This window comes from Oppia nitens, unplaced genomic scaffold, assembly GCF_028296485.1.
Source record: "Oppia nitens isolate AA-2021 unplaced genomic scaffold, nextdenovo-longstitch-racon4-pilon3 scaffold3_pilon_pilon_pilon, whole genome shotgun sequence".
In the NCBI taxonomy this organism is placed as follows: Eukaryota; Metazoa; Arthropoda; class Arachnida; order Sarcoptiformes; family Oppiidae; genus Oppia; species Oppia nitens.
In genome coordinates, this window is record NW_026533221.1 from 7,768,570 (window position 1) to 7,793,074 (window position 24,505).

Below are 24,505 nucleotides of genomic sequence, written 5' to 3' on the forward strand. Positions count from 1 at the left end.
AAACAAATTCTTTTAAATTTACAAATATAGTAATAAAAATTTAATAAATTAATTAATTTTACTATTTATTATATACTCTCTTCAAGTTGTTATAAAATGTCAACAATTATTAAATATTGGACATAAAAATTGAAGGAAGGAATGTGCAAAAGTCATCAAATGTATAAACAATTAAATATTAGACCAAATGCTGGACTCTTTGTTACGCACACTTCCAAGCAGTCATTGGTTTCATTTGAAGAGCTCTAATCTTACTCCGACCCCATTTAAACCAAAGCAAACCAATTATAATGCTCAGCACTACTTCAACATAATAACCATCAGTGGTAACATCACAGCTGCCATTGCTGGCTTGACAAGCGTTAAGAGAAACGGCATCATTACAGGACATATTATTTACCGAACATGTCTTTCTTGTCAATGGATCAATGAGCCAAAGAGATAATGTTTGCGGCCAATTGCCACCCAAATTGGTTATTGTATTCAATAATGTCATATAAGTGCCACCAATTAATGGGTCACTTATGCGGGCATGAAATGACATGAGAGCCACAAACATACAGTAGAGCGCTATTTGATGTAACGCATAGGCAAACAATATAACGGCGTAATAATAGGCTGGAAAGGATCCGTCGGTAGGATTTCTGACATATTTTGTCCACCAAAGGATTATAGCAAATACTATACCAAACAATAGTCTATAAATAAAAATATGCAAAATTAGTATCAAATATTTAAATAAATATAAAAAGCAAACCTAATTGGATAAGCCTTAAGAAACACACTTAGAGGTCGGGGACCGTTAGTGTATTTGCTGATAATCCACGGCATTATAATCTGCAATGGAGTCATTGGGATGGCCATCAATGCTAAGTTCTCTCTGTGAACACCGGCCTCAATCAACTTTAGACCAGTCACTGAATCGGTAACACCGAAACCAACTTTAGTGGTCAATAGTATTAATGCAAATAACCGAATGGATGGCAAATTGAAAATTCGGATTAACATTGAATATGTTTGAAGTACACCCATATCGGGCTCATCGCCGGACAAACGATTAGTCTTTTCGCGTTTAAAAATCATTAAAAGAGATGTTGAGATCATAAATACTATTCCCCAGAAAAAGAAAAATCCCGAAAGTGTGACAAATCCTGTGGTTTGCGGTTCACTTCGTAAATAATTATTACAAAAGTCTACTGATTCGAGAGCCAAAAATACAACGTTTCCCAAGAAATAACCGGCTGTTTGTCCAACTGTATTACAAGTGGACGCATAACTAACATTTTCACGGGAAAGCATTGTTAGAGCCCAACCATCGACCGCAATGTCCTGAGTTGCGGCTAAAAAGTTTAGCGCAAAGAAGACCGTCGTTAATAAATAAATATTAGGTCCTAAACCAGAGTTGTCCAAAAGGTTATCAATAGTATACGATAATACTAACATAAAAATGCCGATAAAGTATTGAGTCGGCACTAACCATGTCTTACGGCGACCTATTGCCTGACAATACACCGAATCGACAATCGGTGCCCACAAAAGTTTAACACTGAAAGGCCACGAAACAAAACTGAAGATCGCCTGTTCTGCATAACTGACCTTTCGGTTCGTCAAAATCATGGGAATACTGGCCGCCAAACCCAATGGTATGCCTTGTAATATATAAAGAAATAAGAGAACCGCTATCGACATGTAATCGCCTCTCAACGCCCTCTTCTTCATTGACTTCTTGTTTTCGTCTTCATGTGAGTCATGACTCCAACCGTTCACTTCTTCTTGAGATTCAAGTAATGACTGTTGATATGCCATCTGTTTTTGCGATCTGTTTCGCTGTTGAGACATCTCTTGTATTAATCTAATAGTCTTTAATTTTATTGTAATTATCACAAAATTGAGGTGATTTGAGATCCACTTAAAGTTATCGACGATATGGTAATGAAAATATCATATGTAATATTCAAAGACATATATCACTCAATTGATTCAATACATGACCGGTGAGGACGTGTCGACCAAATTCAATGATAATTATAAACAAATATGTGTTGAATAGTTAATGACAAACACATTGATTGTCAACAATAAACTCATTAATAAATAAATCAATTAATTAATTGATTTAATGTTTACGTAAATCAAAGTTTTGTGAATTTAGTGGACGTGTTATTCAACATTGAAATCAATTTTTATATACATATGTTATGAGAGACACGTTGTGTATATAATAGTCACTAAATTCTGTTAAATTCACGAAACAATGTAAGAAAAATAATTTAATTTGTCATCACTTTTAGTATGCTTTATGTTTCGTTAATATCTTTTAATACACGTTATAATATTGACTGAATATACAGTATATTATTATAGTATTTATATATATTATTTATAGTAATTATTTCTAATCAAGTTTTATGCTAAAAAATCCACAAATGTGTTCATATAATTATATTAAAAGTTTTTAAAAATTTCTCTGCTTTTTAATAAACATTTAATATATAGATTAACAAAAAAGAAAATAATAAATATTTTTTTAAAACTATATATTCAATTATAAAAATTTATGATTCAAATAGGTATTACATATCATAGTCAAATATAAATAAATTTACCTGATATATTGTGTCTAGTAATTTTTAAAATTATAATTTATTCACAATAGAAATTAATTTAATTCTAATTATATTAGTTTTTTTTTATTATTTCATATACAAGCTTTTCATTTATTTTTTATTAATTTATATTAAGTTAAGTATATTTGCTAAAATTTATGATATTTATAATAAGTATTTATTTTATTCAACTTTAATATCACTTAATAATTTTCTTATCATTAAATACTAATTATACTAACAACATTAATTAGTATTAATATTACTTATTATTTAATAGTATAATATTATTTATTTACTATTAATTATTATTCATAATTTTATCATTATCATCAAAGTAGGAATAATACTTAATTACTATTCTCTAAAATTTATAATAATAATGTTATTTATCAATTTAATAATAACTAATAAATAATTAAAATGTTAGAACACCTCCTTTCAGTATTAAACAAAAAAGAAAAAGTTTTTCACTTATTTTAATGATACGATTATTATGCGAAAACTAATAAAATAGTTTTAATGGATTGTAATACATATACACTATTTTATGACATCATAAGAATAAATAGTGAATTGTTGTTTCATTTAATGATAACATTTACAACAAACACAACCAAAAGTTTTATAGGATTTCATTCAAAAGGATTTAAAAATGTTAATTAAGCTAATAAAACGTGTTTTAACGTTTATGATCAACTTAAAAAAAACTAATAAAATACAAAATAAATTTAACATTATTATTAGAGATTGGTATTAAGTTATATTTGTATTTATCATCTTTTGTTTAATTTTAAATTACAATCACTTAAATTATATTTATAACTTATAACATGAACAACTTTTAATATATTTATATATATATAAATAACTGATAGCAATAACTGATAAAACATTTTGTGTAAAATTTTAGTTATTTTCTTTAACATATATTTCAAGTGTTTTTAGTGAATAAAATATGCTGTTTATTATTGAAAACAATTTTGGAAATTTATTGTTAATAAATAATCCTTTAATTTAGTCTCCAGTCATCATTTCCATGAACTCTGTTTAATAAAAAAATATTGATATATTTATAAATTGTCTAAAAAATCAAAACAATTTTTAACCATCAAAGTCAACGGTTCCGGATCCGTCAGTATCGATCTCAGCAATCATTTCGTCCAATTCGTCTTCAGTAAGTTTGTCGTCCAAAGCTCTTAATATTTCTCTTAAGGCAGACGTTGGGATAAATCCATTGCCCTCTTTGTCGTACATACGGAAAGCCTCTCTCAACTCTTCCTGCATGGCTTCGGCGTCCTCTTCAACTAAGAATCGGGCAGTCAGTGCCAAGAATTCTTCAAATTCCAGTTCTCCACTTCCTATTCAAACTCAATATAGATATCAATAATTCAAACACTTGTATGACTAACCATCGGCATCTATCTCAGCAATTAATGCCTGAAGATCCCCTTCCTCGAAGGTCTGACCCAATGTCCGTAATATAGTGGACACCATATTGGTGTGGATGTGTCCCTTCTTATCCCTATCAAACATATCAAATGCTTTCCTAAGCACTAATTCAAAGACAAGTTTAGATTACTATTCATTTATTAATTATTTTTAATTAAGATAATTAATCAATTAATTAATTGAATGATTAAAATTGATAAATAAATAATAAATATTATATTTTAATATAAAACATATATTTTAAAGTTTCTAAATTATTTAAAATTATATATGAATTCCAATCTAATTTAATAATCAAACAACAATATATTTTTATAATTATTTAAATAAAGATCAAAAATTAATAATTATAAATTTCATATAATATAAAATATATAATTTTATTAACATTTTTATAAAAATTATACAGTAAGTTAGTACAATATAATTAAACTGTATTTAAATGTTTATGCATTATTAATCTATAATTGCTAATAGCGATATATTTATACAGTAATTACTATCTCATTAATGCTGTAAATGTTAACATTTTATGAGATGAGATATATATTAAAGGTTTGATATTTATAAATATAAATATGAAATTTTCATTTAAAATTTATTCATTCAAACATTTTCTAATATATATATATATATATTCTATAAATGTTATATAATTGAATTTGATTTTTTGCACACATACTGTACTACAAGTGATTCAAAATTCAATACAAAAGTGATTTTATTTTTAGAAATGAGTGCTACGTTTGAGTGCTGTGTTATTATTTAATATCAACAGTTATAGTCAGTGCACAATCACATCGAGTAAATTGTATATAAATTGAATTCATTTACTTAAATGGTACTCAAATATAAATATCTTATATCTTATAATTTTAAGCATTCAATCAAATTCAAAGTTTTAAATAAAGCTATTTTGATTATAATCAATATTTTGAAAATACTATTATATTTAACTATTTAAACAAAGAACTAAAAATATTTGAATTAATTAAAAAAAAATATTCTACATATTAATAAATATTTTTAAAATTATTAAAATAATAAAAACTTTAATAAATTAAAAAATTAAAAATGATATAAACATTATTTTAATTATCAAAATTAAAGTTAAGCTAGATTATAGCTAAAATAAAACAGTTATAAAATATAATTATTTTTACAGTAATTACTTAAATATATATATATATATATAATTTTTTATAACAAATATGTAAAATAAATATAATTAATGACTTACTTTGAACCTGTTCTTTGGATAGTTCTTCAGCAGACTTTTGTATTCAATAAACAAAAAGAAATAAAATAAATACATTTATATAAATTAATATAAAATATAAACAATAATGTATAGTATTATTGTTATTATTAGTTAAATTCATACCATATTATAAAATTAATTGAATGTCTCACGCAATGAAAAAATTTGTTTTACAGATATTCAATAAATGTCTTCTCTCTGAATAATAGCGAAGTGTTCAGTAAAAACACAATATGAATGACGATTTCATTGAAAGTTAGAGTTGTTTGTATGGGACATAACTGGAGCACCAGAATCTCGACTCACATTTTACCAGACCTTTTTTGGACGGGTAGCACATCACGTGTTATGTTACCATTCAAACTAATTGTAGGGTTAGGCGTACCGGTGCTCTAATATATATATGATGTGTATGGGAGGTGTATGGGATGTGAACAGCAAAACACTGTAATATGTAAGCAATGAAGTGCTAAGAAACTCAAGAGAAAGTTTTCGCTAAACACATACTATTTTTAGACCACAGCTTATAATCTGTATTTTGAATATTATTAAAATCGGTATTGTTTTTACATTTTTATCACTATTCTTAATAAAACCATAAAATTATTTTTTTTTAAATTTAATGAAAGTTATTTAAACACAAATTTGAATTTAGAGTTTAAAAAACACTGAAAGAACAGTAGTCTTTAAAATTAAATTAATTTTTATGATATATGATAATGTTATGTTATGATATGATATTGTTAAAATACTCAATTTTATAAAAAAATAATATTCAAGCAATTAAGCATTAGACATATTAATAATTTTTATGTTTACTAAAGTTATAAATAGTAAATGAAAAAATCGACTTTTGATTGTATGTATGTATCTCTCTCTCTCTCTCTCTCTCTCTCTCTCTCTCTCTCTCTCTCTCTCTCTCTAATATAAAATCGTAAAATTAATTTTAAAATAGATATAAAACCAATTAATTAGATAGGATTGGCATTTTCTAAGTATAAATAATTAAAAATATAATTAACTTGTAATTCATTTACTATGTATTAATCATATAGTGCTAAACAGAGATAATTTTTTCATTCATCCCAAAACTGTCAATAAATTAACAATTTTGTTTTATAAAGACTACACTAAAATGTTTTATAATAATATTAAAGGGATGTTAGACATTAATATTAACAAAACAGTGATGGTTTAAATACTAAATACTGTAAATTTTATAATCAAATATAATATAAAAACTATAGAAAACTGAATTAATTAAAATATAAATTTACTACTTTATAGATACTTATAGTCAAACACATGGAGATTATGTACATTGAATGCAGAGTCTGTGCAAAACGTTTTTGTATGCTTTAAGTTACGACAATATTATCTCACTATCTCTTAGTATTACTGTATTAGTGAACTGCCGGCACAACACACCATATAAAAAGTCTTTTAATTCATTTGTTGTCTTATAATAGTTTAATAATCAATTGTTTGCTAAAAGTGTGCACACTTTACCAATAATAAAAATTAAATACTTTTTACATAAAAAACAAATTTATTTTGTCTACAACTTCTAACAATTTTTTATTGTAACCCTAAATGCATTGATGACCACAACACACTTATTTTGCATCATTTTATTTTCTATATATATGTGTGAATGTGTAAATATATATATATATATATACTGTATATATGACAAATTTATTAATTAAATTTTAAATATTGAACTTGGTATATAAACTGTTTTGTAGTTGATGAGATAGTTATAATTTAACTAAAAATTATGGTATGTATTGCATTTAAATATTTAAATTATTGATTTATTATAAACATAAAATATTTCATAAAATTACAGAGCTTTTGTGACTTGTATAATACAAGTTGTATTTGACATTAATTAAAAATAGTAAATAATAGTTATTATAAATATATAAAATTATTTAATAGTTATTTAATCAATTAAACAATATGTTTGATGTCAATTATATTATCATTATTTAAAAATTTAGGTTTACGTAAATATCTAAATAAATATAAAAATAAATATTTATATTGTTTTAATTATGAAATAATTAATAATTTTAAAAATATAAACAAATAATTAAAAATATATTTTGATTTTGTTAAATAAATTTTTTACACCATTTATGGCAAAGTATCAAAAATTTAAATAACTTTTTGCGGACACAAAAAAAAGTAATGTATCTTAAAAATTATAACCAGTATTAATCCATTCATTTTATATAATCGTATTTAAAATTAGAAACAAAATAATAAAAATAAAAATACATTGTACTTATTTTTTTAAATGTAAATTATATTACCCTAATATCTTAAAAGATATTTTATAATACTGTATCATATGATAGTATATAGTATTTGTAATATTGATTTTTTTCATTTATCAATGAAATTTATGTCAACACAATTATTGTTTTTTTTATGTTTTTGAAATCTATATATTATTATTTTTAAATAAAAAGAAATATAATAAATAATTTTATAATGTTAAACGTATATAAAAAAATTTTTAATGGTCTTAATTAAATAATGATTTTTACTATATTTTTTCTATAAACTTTGTCATTTTGCAGAAAATAAATGATATAATATTGCCAAAAATTAATATTATATTTAAAGATTTAGTATATGTAGTAAATTATTTGCTGAGTTATGTATTTTATGTGTTGGTGTTAAAAAAAATACTAATTTAATGTTAAATTACTATGATTTTTTTTCAAATAATTTTTTATTATACAAAAAATAATTTAATATTAAGAATAAATTAAAATTACATTTTTAATTTTATGTATTTAAATTTGATAATAATATTCTTAATTATAAATAAATTCTTATAATTTTGTATAAAAATCCATTTTTAAGCTAAATATTTTGCTAATTAAATAAACTATAAAAATATATTAAGCTAATTAATCTTTTTAAATTTTATATAAGAAAATTATCTAATGTTAATGATTTAAAATTACCATAAAATTTAAGAATTTTTAAATTGTTATAAATTTATAAATATCATGTGATAAATTATTGTGTTATTTATAGTATACAATAAGTACACAAATTTTTATTGTATATATTGTTTTTTTTTATTTTTTCTCTATATTATCAAAATGCTTAACTTAAAATATTTTATATTGTAAATTTAACTATATCTAGTAAATTACAGATAATTTTATGCACAATAAATAAAATTAACATAACAATTAAACATTTATATAGTATTTATGTAATAACAAGTTAAACATTCGTCAATTATCTATTTTAAATGATTTTAATTATAAATGTAATAGAAATCAATTGACATTGTTAGAATAACCTAATCCAACTATTTAAAAATATAACTTATACAATATTCATTTTTTACTATTACAAATATAATTATTTAAATTACAAATAAATGATTTAATGAAAATAAATAGTCGAAAAACTAGATATAATTAAGTTTGAATGTCGTGATTATTTTATAAGTTTATATGCATTGTATGTTTTGATTGCTTTTCAATGACTTCAACATCAATTGATTCACTTATTTAATCACTGATGGAAGTGCCAAAAGTGCCAATAAGTCTGGTAGTGATAACAAAATATTGGCAAATAATCATTTGCAACATTAGTTACATAAACGTCTCTCTCTTTTCTTTTATTTGTATGAAAACAATTTCAGAAGCTAAACATCAAAACAAGTTATCGTTTTTTGATATAATATTTTCAAATACTCATCTTTCATAATAAATAGAGTTATGTTTTGGGCATCAAAATCATCACACAATATATTTATGAGAAGTGCTATTATATGATTAACTGAATTATGTTTGCTATAGTTATAAGTTGAGTACTATTTGCTATTCAAAAACATTCAATTTTTTATAAAGTAGTGCCTAATTCTCTGCCAATAACTTATTTTTGGTACCAAACCTATTAAGTTAAGAAAGCTTTTTCTAAAAACAGTATTCATTGACAATATACTGTATATATATATATACAGTACAGTCATTTGCCAGTCATTGCCTATTCGTACATCCAATCTGTATCTCTTTATATCCCTCAGAATCTCTATCCCTATATCACTGGCATATCTTCATCTGCATTGCGGATGTTTTTGCATATGTATTACACGAGTTATATATATATACCATATATCATATAATATACTGTATATAATTTATATAAACACATTCTGCATATATTTTTATGTCTCAAGAAATTTTCAAAACTTTTAAACAAATCTTTCGCATTTAAAACAAACAAATGTTGAAATAATAATTGTTTTATTATTACTTTTTACGTTTTACTTATCAAATAAATGTTTGCGTTTTATAGGCACTAAATAAAGAATCCAGAATACAATCAATAACTATATTTGAAATTTCATTGACAAATAATATAAATTCATTTTAACAAATATTTCATTTGCAATTAATGTTTGATTTTAGGATTTCATATTTAATATTAAACTAATAATAATTGATTTCATATATAATTTGCTTTTTGTATAATGATTTTATATAAAATGTATTAAATATAAAATGAATAAAAGATTCACGCAAACCATAGATTTAGTTTTAAACATTGCGTTAATTTTGCAAATTAAAGCACAAAATAATAAATCTATTATTGGATAAAAATAGATTAATGTTTAAAGAGTATATAAATTGTTAATTATTGTTATATATAATTACTGACTGACAGGCAGAATATGGTCTATCAGAAGAACAGGTGGCAGAGTTTAAGGAGGCGTTTATGTTGTTTGATAAAGATCTGGACGGAAGGATAACCGCAACTGAATTAGGAATTGTTATGCGATCTTTAGGACAACGACCCACAGAAACTGAACTTAAAAATATGGTCACAATGGTTGATCAGGACGGTATGGATACACTATATCTTATATTTCATCAATTAATTATTATTTCATATACTTAGGCAATGGAACCATTGAATTCAATGAGTTTCTACATATGATGTCTAAAAAAATGAAAGAGACGGACAAAGAAGAGGAATTGAGAGAAGCCTTCAGAGTATTTGATCGAAATGGTGACGGATTTATCAGTGCATCGGAATTAAGACATGTTATGACAAATTTAGGCGAAAAACTAACCGATGAAGAAGTTGAAGATATGATCAGAGAAGCAGATCTCGATGGCGATGGTTTAGTTAATTACGATGGTTTGTATTGTAAAAAATTGTTTTAAAATTTTTGATAAAGTGATACTTTCAGTTTTTAAAATACTAGTTTACTTACAAATTATTTGCATTTAATATAAGTAGTATTACTTGAAAACTATTCAAACATTAATTAGAATATAATAATTGTTTATAAATTTAACATAAAAGGCATTATACTCATCAAAGCATAACTTAAAACCACTTCAATTAATATATAAATATTGAGTTTTAAATTGTTATAAACAAAACAATTGAATTTAAAACAATTTTTCAATATATCATTAAATTCATGCAATTATATAAAACAAAAAAGGAAATGATTGTCTGAAATGAAGTAATGATTCAATTAACAAAACAGAAAATAACATATTATTAATAAGATATGAATAGATATTAACATTACTGTATGTATAGTATAAGTATTAATGTTGAGTGTATACCAACACTAAAAGCACAGATTATGATTGAAAACAGCATATAATACAGAATATTCTGTGATTACATTTATTATGATGAATGCATTATATGTTATATGATTTGTTATGCAATTGAGTAAAAGAAAAGTTGACTTTATTTATTAATATTTGCTTTTATATCAACTCAATGGAAACAATGATTTATTAGTTGAATGATACGGTATATAAAATATAATTACTTTCTTTATGACATCATTTCCCTATAATAAGTGAATAAACAAAATATATAATTATCAAACTATTAACATAAAAATAATTAATGTTTTTAATATTTAAAATCTTTAACCTATTTCAATATCAACCAATACTGTATATCTGTTTATTGTATTAATTCAATTAATTTATTAATTTATTTTATACAGAATTCGTAACTGTATTGATGGCACCCAAATAAAACACAACAAATGGATTATTCATAAATTAAAATAATGAGTAATTGGATTTATTTCTAATATATTTTTAATATATTTAAAAGTATGGTTTCTTTACATAACAAAGTAATTATTTGTATATAAATTATATATATATATATATATAAATATAAAGTAGTTTTCAAATAAATCATTTCATCATATCTTTGGACCACTTCGTTATCAACCGTCCATACTATTCATTCATATATCATATATTGAAATAATTTAAAATACTTACTTTTGTGGTTATAATTAAAAAATATATATTAGTAATTGATTTTATACATATTTTCATAATTATTATTTTGTTTGGTAAATATATTACATCAATTCAAATAAGTGCCTTTCAAATAAGATTGTAATCAACTAATTAAAAGAGTATTCAATACAAAGAACTTAAAAAATTAGTTTTCTTTTCAAATAAGTCAGTAAATTATCTCATTTTAAGTTTGCTTAATAACAATTTATAATGAAATATAAAACTTTTACGAAAATAATGTATATTTTTTTTTATATAAAAATACATTACAATTTAAATATTTAAGTAACGGCTATTGTGACAAAATATTATAAAAGATATACAATTGAATAATAAATAAATATTTAGAAGTTATTAAATATTTTATGCAAATATATGAAATAATTAACAATTAGATTTTATGATCTCTAAATATTAAACCTCCTGTTTAAGAGTATGCCTTTTATTGGGATCACAATATAAACTAATTCAAATAATTTCTATGTGTTTTACACTAATTTGAATTTCATGTATTTCAATTAAAGATCACCATGCTCACTTTTAAAATAAAAACAAAACATTAAAATATTTGTATCAATTTGTGTAATAAGTGAGAAACAGATGATCCTCTTTAACATCTTTTATACGTTTACCGCATTATTACTAATACCGTAAACATATTATACAATCAATAGTATTTTGCATTATTTAATGTATAAGTTGTTGAAATTAAAATTCAGTATTTTTTAGTTTTGAATTAATGTTTTTAATCAAAAATTCTTTGTATTAAATGTTAAGATTTAACTAAATTAAAAAATGTTTACAAACGATGTGTGTGTTATATAGTATGTGTAATCTTATAAGTTTGATATACAGTATCTTATGACTCAGTTTTAATAAAAATATGTAAACAAATTAATACTTAAAAATAAAAAAAATTAACTAAGATAATTTTATATTTTGTATATAATGTAATTCAAATACGGTAATTCGCCAAATAATATACCATAATTATATTTTAGTAAAAATTAAAACAAACACTAAACTTAAACATTTCAAAACTTAAATAGAAAAAACTCAAAGTGTAGAACAATTTTCGAAATTCATCACAAATTCATGTAATTTCAATAATCAAATAATCATTTAACACATGGATATATAGAAATATATATGAATTTTCAAATAACTGGACGAATAACAAGACCGCTACCTATGTTGTTGTTGTTGAGCGCGGATTTGACTATTAAAACCTTTAGTGCCATCGGGTCCGAGTGGAAGCCTAATGATGGGCACATTATTTGTTGTTTCATTTAAATGTTTATTTAAGTCTAATTTTGTTGAACTGCTTTCAGGTGATAATCTATTATTCATAGCAATGGCAGCGAGTGATGAATTCTGTGTTAAATTAGTGTCCTCTTCAGGTGCCGAAGCACTGCCTAATATTCTCAGTCTTGCTTTGGCGTAATCGGCTTCTCGTTCTTCATATGTCTTACTATTAGTACTTTTGTTACCATTAGTTAATTTATTTAGTGATTTATTATTAGGATCACAAAATCTAGTATCTGGTCTCTTGAGTATCCGAACGGGTGGTACATATTGTGTACGTGTGTTGTCCTCCAAAGTAATAATTGTTTGGTTTTGATTTGTATCACTACTGGAAGTGTTGGCCGACGACATGTTTGACACTATATTTGTTGGTCTCTTCAGAATCCGAATTGAGTTATCATTAGTGCTGTTGTTTGTTAACTGTGGCCACTGTTGTGACTCTTGTGTGACATCAAAGCTTGAGTTACCATCACTTGTGGCCGACTTTACACTTGTCTTCGAGTTATTTATATTCATATCAGAGAATTTGTTGTCTAAGAGCTGATTAAAAAAAACAAATTAAATGATTGTCATAATTATTGAATGTATGTATGGTTTGTACCCCATTATCATCAATCATATCTTCCCACGAATCCAATACTTCTTCACTCATTGCCATTCAAACACTTTATTAGATAATTATCATCAAAACATCGTTGATATTGAAGCATAAAATGTGACCAATATTTCTATCACTTGTTCATTAAATACTTAAATGTTTATTAATATAATTGATATTTAGGTTATTAATCGACATTAAGTGCTTTCAATTGAATTAACAAAAATAAGTATTAAATATATTAATAATATTTGTATAAAAATAAAATTCATATATTAATCAATCATTGATTCAAAGAAATGTCAATTTGAGTGAAACGTGTCATCAAAAGAGTCGGTAATTGACTCATTAATTGCTATCAAATATAAAATACTTGAATTAATTAACTATTAGTTATAAAAATGTGAAAATAACTCAAATCAGTGCTCAATGTCTAAGCAATGGTCCATCAAATGCATTGATTTATACAATACGTGTTGCACTCAATAAACTTAATGTTAATCTTATTATTTACATATAGTTTACAAACAATTCACTCAATTATGGCTTCAATTGATTCATTCAATGCTTCAACTCATCCAACATATAGTTTACATCAAAATTATAGTTTAATTTATACTCAAATAATTAAATAGTTATCATATTATTATACAGTTTATAATCAATATGTTATCATATGATTCAATGAAATTCAATTAATATTAAATATTTATCACAATATTATTATTAATTTATTATTATTATACAGTAGTATATTAATACACTGTATATAATATTACATTAAACAACGTAACAATAATTTATATAAGTTTTGTGTTAATAAAGTTATTAATTAACATTACTATTGAAAATAAAGGGGATATAAAACTATATATTTATTGTTATATTATTTGTGTGCAATATATGTACTGTACTTTATGTTAAATTTAATACATTAATACTGTATTGATGTTATACTGTATTAATAGTAAAATAATATTTAATAACAAAAATAAATACAGTAAATACAGTAACAATATTTATGACAAATTGTTTATACATTAAAGGTTGTCAACTCATTAAATAAAAATTAAATATTTTTAATATTGTATACAAAATTTTAAAACCAAAGGCATATCCAATTAGTAATACATAAATTTATTTTGACAACTTTTATACATTAATGTCAATATTAAATCTATGTATTATTTAAAATTTACACATTAAAGTTATAATTGAAATTATTTTTAATACAAATTTGTTTTAATTAATATTATATGAAATGCAATTAAGATTTTCAAACAATAAATATAAATATAATAATAATGATAGATAGTTGGCAACCTTATGTTTAATATAAACTATGGTAACATTAACTTACATACAGTACTGTACTGTATATGAATTATACAGTATTTAAAAGTGTTTGTGTTTTATATGAACTGATTTTTTGTGGGATTTAATAATAAATATAATTTACATTTTGATAACTGATTTCAACATTTTATATTAAAATTATAATAATATTTGAAACTAAATTTAATAAATATTAATTGATTTTTATTGGTTTAATCTTTCGATTTACTCCTATTTTTACAGTATATCATATAATTTAGTCTAATATCATATATTCATTTGTGTTAATATTTTAGTTAATTAAATAATAATAATAATAATAATAATAATATTGATTTGTTTTGATATAAATTGAAAAATGATTGACTCTAGTGTTGTAATGGATATCAAGTCATACAAACAAATATATACATTGCGTGTGAATCAGGTGTGCAATTGAGACATGAATTTAATTGACTTTTTTGCTAATCATTTATAATTTAATAACAGATTGACTCCAAAACATTGGACAATGAATTGATTGATATTATTGAGTCCAAACTCTTTAATATTGAGGTATATTTGTAAATGATTTGTTAATTTATAATAATTATTTAATACAATTATAGAGTGATTGGTTTAGCAGTTTAAGACCAGAAGTGATGGCAGTCATCAAGATTTATATTTGGATTAATACAGTTCAGAGGACAGGCGTATCCATAGGACAGTCATTATTTCAATTAAAATATTATAACTTAAACAGTGATAACAATATTAGAGACAATCTTAATCAATATCAAAGATATGGTATAATTTTGATACAAATATTATTTCCTTGGGTTAAGCAAAGGATAAATAGAGAGAACATGAAGAATATGTTGGAAAAGACAGAAAATGTTTATAAAAGTTTGGATTTTCTTAATTCATTGATATTCTTATATTATGGCAAATATCGGTCACTTTGGGAACGATTGTTGCGATTGGGAACAGGAATGCAATCGGTTCGGCAAAACTGGTCTTCTGGTGGACTATACTTAGAAATAATGAATAGAGAACTCTTGTGGCATACTTTTGCACAACTATTGACATTTGTATTGCCATTAATAAACTTTTATCGATTGAAGAACTCATATCTTAATGTTATAAGACGTGTCTTTCCGAGTGATGTCAAGACTGAAGAAAGTAATGCAATGAAGCGAAAGCTCGACGATCTCAAGACATGTATTATCTGTAATGAATGGCCAATCAATGCCCATGAGATTGGCTGTAGACATGTTTTCTGTTATTATTGTCTTATGTCTCGATTCTTGTCTGATGAGATCCATGGCTTTTCTTGTGATATTTGTTTTCATAAAATTAAATCAATAGATTGTATAAAAAGAGTAAAATTATCAAAATTAATGACAAATGAAAATTAAAATACTTTTATAATATTGTATTAATATTAGTATATATTGTACTATATATTGTAAATTTATGTTATATTTGGTAACGTAATGATTGAATGGTATTTGAAGTGTTGGACTCATTGGTGATGACATCATATCCGCCTTAATGGCGAATATCGTGTTAATACATGAATGTAGTGTTTGTTTGTTTAAAATGAATGAATGTTTCAATCAATTTAATCATTGATTTATACAATTAATGACAAACTATATGACTATTACTTGATTTGACGGTTAATTGATTTTAATCCACACTTTCTTGTAATGCCATTAAAGTAAGTATCACTTTGTTTACTATTCAATGCTTTTATATATTAAATGATTGTTTCAATTACTGACACTTTTGTCCACAAATCACTCATTAATTGCATTGATTTAATGATTTAATTGTCAAAATATAAGCAATTAGTGATTATTGAGTTAAATGATTAAATAATGTTATGATAATAATGCAGACAATAATAATAAATAATATGTAAATTAGTGTAAATATTGTTAAATTGATTATCATTTTAACTATTTATCTATATTTATATTTTCGGACAACAATTACAATCCAATGTGTTGTCATTTAAACAACTAATTGACAGGTAATGTATATATAATGCTATATATTATATGTATTGGCCATCACTTGATATGATAAGGAAAGGTATGTTTGTCCACATGTGACCCAAATAGTGATGACTTGTAGTGCAAACCAGTGGTTGACGACAACTACAGACTGGTCTGACATCTAAACCATGATTACAGCAGACATTCCAATGCTTTTTCAGTCAAATAAATATTTGTTGTTTTTATCATTTATTTCCAATTCATTTATAATAACATTGAAAATACTTGTATTAATGCAATGTTGAGTACATGTTGTGTATGTGTGTGTAATACATGCAATACATGTGCCATTTAACCGGCGACTCAGTTATACACTCAATACTAACTAACCATTTCTTCATATTATTAGTTGACTAAAATTTTTAATTGTTTATTCATTTATTGTCTATAAATTCAGATATATTTAATTATATAACATACTATTACATTATATAATTGTATGCATATATAATTTATGTGTATATTATACTGTATATACATATACATTATATATAACATATACAATATACTGTATTATATATATATATATACAGTATGTATAGTATGAGTGTGTGATTGAAGTGATTTTTCGATAGTGTGTCGAGTCGTTACCTTTTGGTTGATCTTCAAGTTTTCGGTCAATGCATTCAATACATTACCAAAACTTATGCAGAGGTTTATGACCTCATCTCACAGTCAGTCAATGCTTTACATACTTTTCAAACATATATTGACTGTTATTTTGTTAATTATATAATTGTTTAGTAAATTGTATTTTGATTAAATATAATGATAATAATAGAGTTTATTGAATTGTTTGTGAAATGTTAAATAGTTTAAACCCGAGAGGGTCGGCACCAACAAAAAACCACTCGCGACCTGACCATCGGCTCACATACTCAAGTGTATGATATATAGTTGAAAAATATGTATTTATGTTAATTGTGTGAATTTTTATCCGATAGGCCGCCAGACAAGGCATTCAATCTGCAACACATTCATCACACGAACCAGTGTTAAACAAATCACATCCAAGTGCTGCTAACGTTCAACAGGTTGTTTTACCACAGAGCCATCCGTCACAGGTGTCTCCTATAAACCCGGGCGGCGCCCCAATGCCTGTTTCGGTGGCAAATGCTGGCTCAAATCAGTATCAAGTGATACAAACAAGTGTGCCTCAAGTTTTAACTATGAACCAAATTAGAGGCTATAGTCATCAGCAAACATTTGCTCCTCAACAGCAACAACCACAGCAGTCACGGGCACAGCCGAGACCCCCTTTAATGAGTAGAGCACCGTCTGGTCCTCCCAATGCTGCTCAACAGCCAACTCAAACTAATATGCATAATATGCCCCAACATTCCGGTGCACAACAAATTTATTATGTAACGCAACCAACACAACATAATATACAGAGCATGTTTATGCATAACCAACATATAACTCACCCGGTATGTTCAAAATTAACATTAGTTTATTTGTTACTAATAAATGACATAATAATAAAATTAATAATATATGACAGTACACACCAAGACAGGCGGCGCCAACTTTCTATATGTATCAGCCGACAGCGCAACCACAATATGGTGGCCAACATATACCACAATATGGTAACGGTAATTTAGTTGTTAACTGTTAACTTAATGAATGTCTAACCTATTTTCAATTGGCAGTGTATCCGCAACATCAGTTCCCAGCTCATCACAATCAACATCAACATCAGGGTTCAACTCAACATCAAATAATGCCCTCTGCAATGCACCAATCAAGAGTGCCAGCGGTAACTGCTGTGACAGCTCCTCCTGTAATACAATCAACACCTCAATTAACTGTTCAGATGGCACCGCCAAACAATGACATGAATCCCAATGAGTCTTCACAAATGCCTCCAAAACAATACATAAAACGTGAGAAACGTCCGGCACTATTGCAGGACCCAAGTGGTAATATGATAGATCTGGCGACGTTGGCTAAAGATAAGTCTGAACCAAAAGAACAGACATCTAGCAATCATAGAAATAAGTCACATCCCGGAGCTTCCATTCAAATAACACCCAATTTGGTATGGATTGCCTAAAATTGAAACTTATTTTTTTAATTTATGTTTATTTTATAGTCTGAAAAGGAAGTGATTCAGATGGAGTTTACCACATCTGTCTCCCGATTAGCGGCTCCTCCTAATGAATCATTAGACATTCAACCAACAACTGCTTCTTCAGTCAACGAAACAGATTATGTCGATCCGAAAGCAGACGATTTGGTAGCTAAAAGTGAATCAATTAGTGAAACAAATGACAAAAACGGTGATATTAGTGACTCAATAGCCGGTGATGACGGCTCACTAAACAATGATTTAACAAACTCTGAAATTAGTTCTTCTAATAGTAATTTTGATAATAAAACTGATAGTAAATTATTAAATGACAAATCAGCTCAAAATATTTTAAATGATGTTAATAGTAGTCAAATAAAAGTTGAATTAAATAGTGTGCAAAATTTGAGTGCAACCAATGGACAGTCATCGGACACTAGTTTTGAACAAACCATTGATGACATAACAGAGAAGACAAATACGGAAATAGGTTTGTAATTAATTTGTGATAATTTTATGTCGCTATTAATGAATTGTATTAGTCTTGAACTCATATATATATATATATAAACCAAATAAGATGTTGACGTAATTAGTAATACTATTTTTAGTCACTCATTGCTAGTCCTAATCAGTTGTTCACTTAGCCTTTTATACATAAGTGATGAGTCTTGAAAAATGTGTTTAAATAACTTGAATTATATTATTAGTGAATAATGTATTAAAAAGTAGATAATTGAATGAATGGCTAGTTTTAGTAATAAACCCCCGAAATGTGGCCAAAAGAGACACCGTTTTTCTAATAAAAGGAAAAATGGTTTTAAAGGCAATTCAGGTTTGACTCTATCATAATAGTCTGTGAACGAGAGTCACTATTTTAGTCACAAAATTTTCTGATATTTATAACACATTTTTATCTTTATTTTCAATGTGTTAATACATTTGCGCGTATTATCTCATTCTTTGATAAAATTAACTTATTTTGCTCTTTTGATTGCATTATTTGCTACTTTATTTGATATGTAATTTACTTAATATTAATTTATAATTATTTTATTTAAAATGAAAGCCAAAGACTATTCTCAACAAGAAGTAATTGAAAATAATAATAATATAATTGAAAACATAAATGAATCGACAATATTAGTTGACGAAAAAAAATTAGGAGATAATAAAGTGAACAATTGTGGTAATGATGTGACCGACAATGTGTCAGTTGTAGACAAACTTGAGGTCCAACCGACTATTGATGAGTCTTTGTCTGTGATCGTCTCATCAAACAAATCAGAAACTGTTTGTAATAATAATAATAATATTAGTGACAATAATATTGCCAATGAAGTACTGTCTAATGATTCATCAGATGAAAGCAATGAGCAAATGTCGACAACTAAAGACAGTCTGCCATTGCGTCCAAACTTGCCGTATAAAGACGGACAGTGGACACCAGTGGATACCGATGGCATCAAAAATTATGACAGAGATTTTTTGATGGCTGTATTACATCATTCGCAAAATGCAGACATTCACAAAATGCCTGAATGTCTTAAATCAGATAAAATTAAAGACATTCAACGAAAAGTAAGTGATATTTATTTAAATGATTACTTAATTGTAATTATATGATATTTTTAATAAAATAGGATTCGAGTTCACGGGACAGTCACCCGGTTCCTTACGCTCACGACTTATTTTTACCACAATTTGCAAAGTCTACAGAATTCCGAAACAGAATTAATGTAAGTTTTTATAATTAATTGAAGATTAGATAATATTATGATTACATAAATAATTTATTATCGTATTAAAGCCTCCATTGAATCGAGGAAAGAGTCAATCGGGAAAGTTTCCCGATAAACAACGAAAGATTATATCGACATCACTCACACAGGATGTCAAACTGCATACAACAGGCAATGCATGGAAACCTATGTCCCGACCCGATCCCGGACTCGATAATGAAGAACAGGAAACACAAGATCTGTTGAAAAAGATTAGAGGAATTCTTAATAAACTTACGCCACAGAAATTCAATGATTTAAGTAACAAAATTATGGGATTAAAATTTGATACCGAAGACAGACTTAGACGCGTATTAGATCTGATTTTTGAGAAAGCCGTCGATGAACCGGCATTTTGTGTCCAATACGCTAATCTTTGCAAACATTTATCTTTACATTTGCAAACTTACAAAGTTTTTAAAGAAGGGGAGAATGGATCCGAAGAAGTCAAGTTCTATAAATTACTTCTTACTAAATGTCAAAAAGAATTTGAAGCAGACATTTATGCCACGATTACTGACCTCAAAGAGAGACAGGAAGTGATCGATAAATGTATGGACCAAAAGAAAAAGAAAGAGTTGTGGGAAATACTCGACGACGACAAGAGAAGAGCTCGCAAAAGAAGTTTAGGAAATATTAAATTGATTGGAGAGCTATACAAACTTCATATGTTGAAAGCAAATATTATGCTTCAATGTATTGAAAACCTTATCAAAGAAGCCGACGACGAGTCACTTGAATGTCTTTGTTATTTATTTCGTACAATTGGTGAACAAATTGAAAATGAAGCGCAAACTCAGGACCAGAAACTGATTGACAATAACTGTAAACCAAAATATATGGAGTTTTTGAACTCATTTTTTATACGAATGGAAAAGATTGCAAATCAGAAGGACCCGGATGTCAAAGGAACGTCTTCACGGGTCCGCTTCATGTTGAAGGACATCAACGATATGCGTAAAAATAATTGGAAAGTCAGACGCGATGAGAACTTACCCAAAACTATTGAAGAGATCCATAAAGACGCTCAAAAAGAAGACGAACAAAAATCACGGGATTTACAACAACACACTCTTCGAAAACATGAAGAAAGGAAAAAAGGTATTTATAATTAAAATGATTTTATTTATATTTGTCAATAATATGATGAGCGTTATCCCTGTCCGATGAAATTTGAAGACAACATCTTTTATATCTGATATTTGATTGTTTGTCATTAATAACTAGTTTTAAAAAGCATACTAAAGTAATGATTATTTATAGGCAATCAAAACGATGCCAATGATGGCAATCAATGGAAGACAGTAACCGGACGTAAGAGTCAGAACGCTATGCCGCCCGCGAAGATTGACTTCGCACTTATGAAGAATCAAATGGTATGACATTATTGTAATTATTAATATAGTTTACTAATTATAATAAATATTACAATAATCTGATGAACGTTATCCCTGTCGGACAATATATGGCGACAAAATTCCTCGTTTCTGATTTTTAAAAAATATATTTTTGTTTTAAATAATATTATGTTTAATAATGATAATAATACACGTTTTTATAATTATAGCAAAGTCACGATAATATACAACTCGGTCCAATGGGTGGTATCGGTAATTGGTCACTCGGTAGTCGTGGCGGAGGATCGTCCACTCGTCCGACTGCTGACGACAAACAACCTCCCAATAGATTTTCACCTTTAGATCTAAATGATAATAGAAAGCAATCACATAAGTAATATAAATGATAGTTTTCATCGGAATGAATAATGATTTAATATATCTTTTAAAGGACGTTATCATCAAGAGATTCAAGTAAAGGTAGATCCAATCAGCAACACGGCTACTCTCAATCGAGTCGCAGTGGTGGAGGTCGGTCTCAGACAGGAGGACGCGGTGCCGAAAAAGATGAGGCTATAAGTCTTGCCCGAAGTTTTTCATCACACAGACAATCTCCATCAGAATCTTCACCGATATATCCAAATATGACTTCACGAAATAGTAGTCTTAGCGGTAGTCGGGAAGCCAGTGCACCCAATAGTCGCAGCAGTTCTATACGCCGTGAAACGCCTGACATTGAAAATCAATTGAAGGGCAGTACTAGTATTTCAGACAAAGAATTAGGCGACAAATGTATTGCCTCTATTCAGGAGTATTTAAATGTTAAGAATTTCAAAGAATCAGTCCTCGATGTCACTACCGTTTGTCACGACTCCAATGTTGACACATATGTGACAACAGCGCTCAATATAGCACTGGACAACTCTAGTCAGACCGACCACTTCCTTATTGGTAAACTTATTAATCATCTTCTTTGCAATCATTATATAAAACTCGACCACTTCTTCAAAGGGTAAACTCAATTAATTAGAATTATTATTGATTTATTTGATTAACTATTTTGTCGGATACTCTCAGTTTAAATGCTATATTGGAAATGTCGAGTGACATAGAAATAGACGTTCCAAAGATGTGGGACTATATCGCCGAAGTGATTGCTCCCGTATTTGTCGGCTTAACGTTTGATAGGAAAAAATTTTTAATTGATATTAAAATAGTTTGCGAAGAAAGAAGTGGAGCCAAATTTATAGCAAAAATTATTAAATCAGTTTCTGTATATACTGTGAGTATTATTTATTTTGTTTGTTTTAATTTAATTACCAATAGTTTGAATTAATTGATTTTGTTTTATATAGAATGAAATGCAAGCCAACGAATTGTGGCAAAATTCTGACTTAAGTTGGACTGACTTTTTAGATACAAATCAAAATGTCGTGGATTTTGTCAGTCAATACGTAATAATAAAATACAAATTTATAAATTATTTAAACCATTATATTATAAGTAAATTATTTTAATAGGGCGTTGAGTTTACAACGAAACAGTTTGAGCCAAAACTCCAAACTTTAATCAAAGAAGTTGAACAACTCGTTAAAAATGAAAACGTTAATGAAATTAATAATATAATAAACGTAAGATATATTACTCACAATTAATTGATTAAAGGTATAGAAAATAATAAATTAATTTTAAATTATAGAAACATTTTAATACCCATCAAAAGCTTGATCCTCCAATTACGAGTGCCTTATTCAGTGCTATCATTAATGGATGTATTAATGGTTTGTATTTAATATTAATTATATAATAAATGATATATTGATTGTTGTGATGTGTTGTGAATAGCACCACAAGATCCAAGAAATGAATCGTTTGCAATGACAGTCGATATATCTTTATTAACAAAAATGGTTTCTATTTTGAATCAAATATTGGACGGAAATCTGAACAATGAATTACAAGCACTTAAAGTACTGACAGAACTTATGGAAAGACTTCAACACCCGTCAAGTATATGATTATTCTTAATGATTGACATAATGATTGCTAACATTTTATTATTAATTTTCCAATAGATTTACTTTCAAATATATTTAATTGCCTTTACGATACTTCTGTCATATCTCACGAAGCGTTTCTCAAGTGGGAAGAAACCGACAAAACGAGTCCAGGAAAGGCTATGGCCATCACTAGTGTAGTCCGGTTTATGACATGGCTTCGGGAGAATGAGGACGACGATGATGATAATGATGGCACCGGTAGTTGAAACTGTCAAACCATTGATTATTATTTACAACAAAATTATTAGTAATTTTATTGATAAATTTAAAGATAATTATATATATATATTAATATTAAAAGTTATCAAATTTAAAAATTGATTTG

The 24,505-nt window shown here is 26.3% G+C and overlaps 6 protein-coding genes across 7 annotated transcripts; 3 read left to right on the plus strand and 3 right to left on the minus strand.

Annotated features, from left to right (window-relative positions):
* Positions 1-49: 49 nt before the first annotated feature.
* On the minus strand, positions 50-2,178 carry LOC128958551 (acetyl-coenzyme A transporter 1-like). Its single transcript, XM_054304430.1, has 2 exons — positions 758-2,178; positions 50-698 (listed from the first exon to the last, which is right to left on the minus strand). Exons 1-2 carry the CDS (start codon positions 1,837-1,839, stop codon positions 203-205), a joined length of 1,578 nt encoding a protein of 525 aa, XP_054160405.1. The 5' UTR covers positions 1,840-2,178; the 3' UTR covers positions 50-202.
* A 1,242-nt stretch (positions 2,179-3,420) lies between these two features.
* On the minus strand, positions 3,421-5,603 carry LOC128958552 (troponin C). Its single transcript, XM_054304431.1, has 5 exons — positions 5,443-5,603; positions 5,299-5,332; positions 4,019-4,162; positions 3,716-3,967; positions 3,421-3,652 (listed from the first exon to the last, which is right to left on the minus strand). The coding sequence occupies exons 1-5, from the start codon at positions 5,443-5,445 to the stop codon at positions 3,624-3,626; spliced, it is 462 nt and encodes a 153-aa protein (XP_054160406.1). The 5' UTR covers positions 5,446-5,603; the 3' UTR covers positions 3,421-3,623.
* A 1,464-nt stretch (positions 5,604-7,067) lies between these two features.
* On the plus strand, positions 7,068-11,421 carry LOC128958553 (calmodulin-A-like). The gene is made up of 4 exons (XM_054304433.1): positions 7,068-7,102; positions 10,024-10,201; positions 10,258-10,500; positions 11,339-11,421. Exons 1-4 carry the CDS (start codon positions 7,100-7,102, stop codon positions 11,368-11,370), a joined length of 456 nt encoding a protein of 151 aa, XP_054160408.1. The 5' UTR covers positions 7,068-7,099; the 3' UTR covers positions 11,371-11,421.
* Positions 11,422-12,780: 1,359 nt separating this feature from the next.
* Positions 12,781-13,762, minus strand: LOC128957572 (SUZ domain-containing protein 1-like). The gene is made up of 2 exons (XM_054303362.1): positions 13,555-13,762; positions 12,781-13,493 (listed from the first exon to the last, which is right to left on the minus strand). Exons 1-2 carry the CDS (start codon positions 13,609-13,611, stop codon positions 12,834-12,836), a joined length of 717 nt encoding a protein of 238 aa, XP_054159337.1. The 5' UTR covers positions 13,612-13,762; the 3' UTR covers positions 12,781-12,833.
* Positions 13,763-15,238: 1,476 nt separating this feature from the next.
* Positions 15,239-16,420, plus strand: LOC128958086 (peroxisome biogenesis factor 2-like). The gene is made up of 4 exons (XM_054303901.1): positions 15,239-15,313; positions 15,376-15,441; positions 15,495-16,236; positions 16,383-16,420. The coding sequence occupies exons 1-4, from the start codon at positions 15,245-15,247 to the stop codon at positions 16,418-16,420; spliced, it is 915 nt and encodes a 304-aa protein (XP_054159876.1). The 5' UTR covers positions 15,239-15,244.
* On the plus strand, positions 16,378-24,469 carry LOC128957500 (eukaryotic translation initiation factor 4 gamma 3-like). Of its 2 annotated transcripts, none has more exons than XM_054303267.1 (18): positions 16,378-16,588; positions 17,743-17,812; positions 17,873-18,358; positions 18,433-18,526; positions 18,584-18,972; positions 19,027-19,492; positions 20,072-20,583; positions 20,646-20,741; positions 20,813-21,884; positions 22,047-22,159; positions 22,351-22,514; positions 22,572-23,132; positions 23,198-23,402; positions 23,476-23,574; positions 23,641-23,751; positions 23,820-23,901; positions 23,966-24,130; positions 24,196-24,469. In XM_054303267.1, exons 1-18 carry the CDS (start codon positions 16,578-16,580, stop codon positions 24,384-24,386), a joined length of 4,887 nt encoding a protein of 1,628 aa, XP_054159242.1. In that variant the 5' UTR covers positions 16,378-16,577; the 3' UTR covers positions 24,387-24,469. The 2 variants fall into 2 exon arrangements, with proteins under 2 accessions (XP_054159242.1, XP_054159243.1); XM_054303268.1 differs by having other exon boundaries at positions 18,433-18,520.
* The last annotated feature ends 36 nt before the right edge of the window (positions 24,470-24,505 follow it).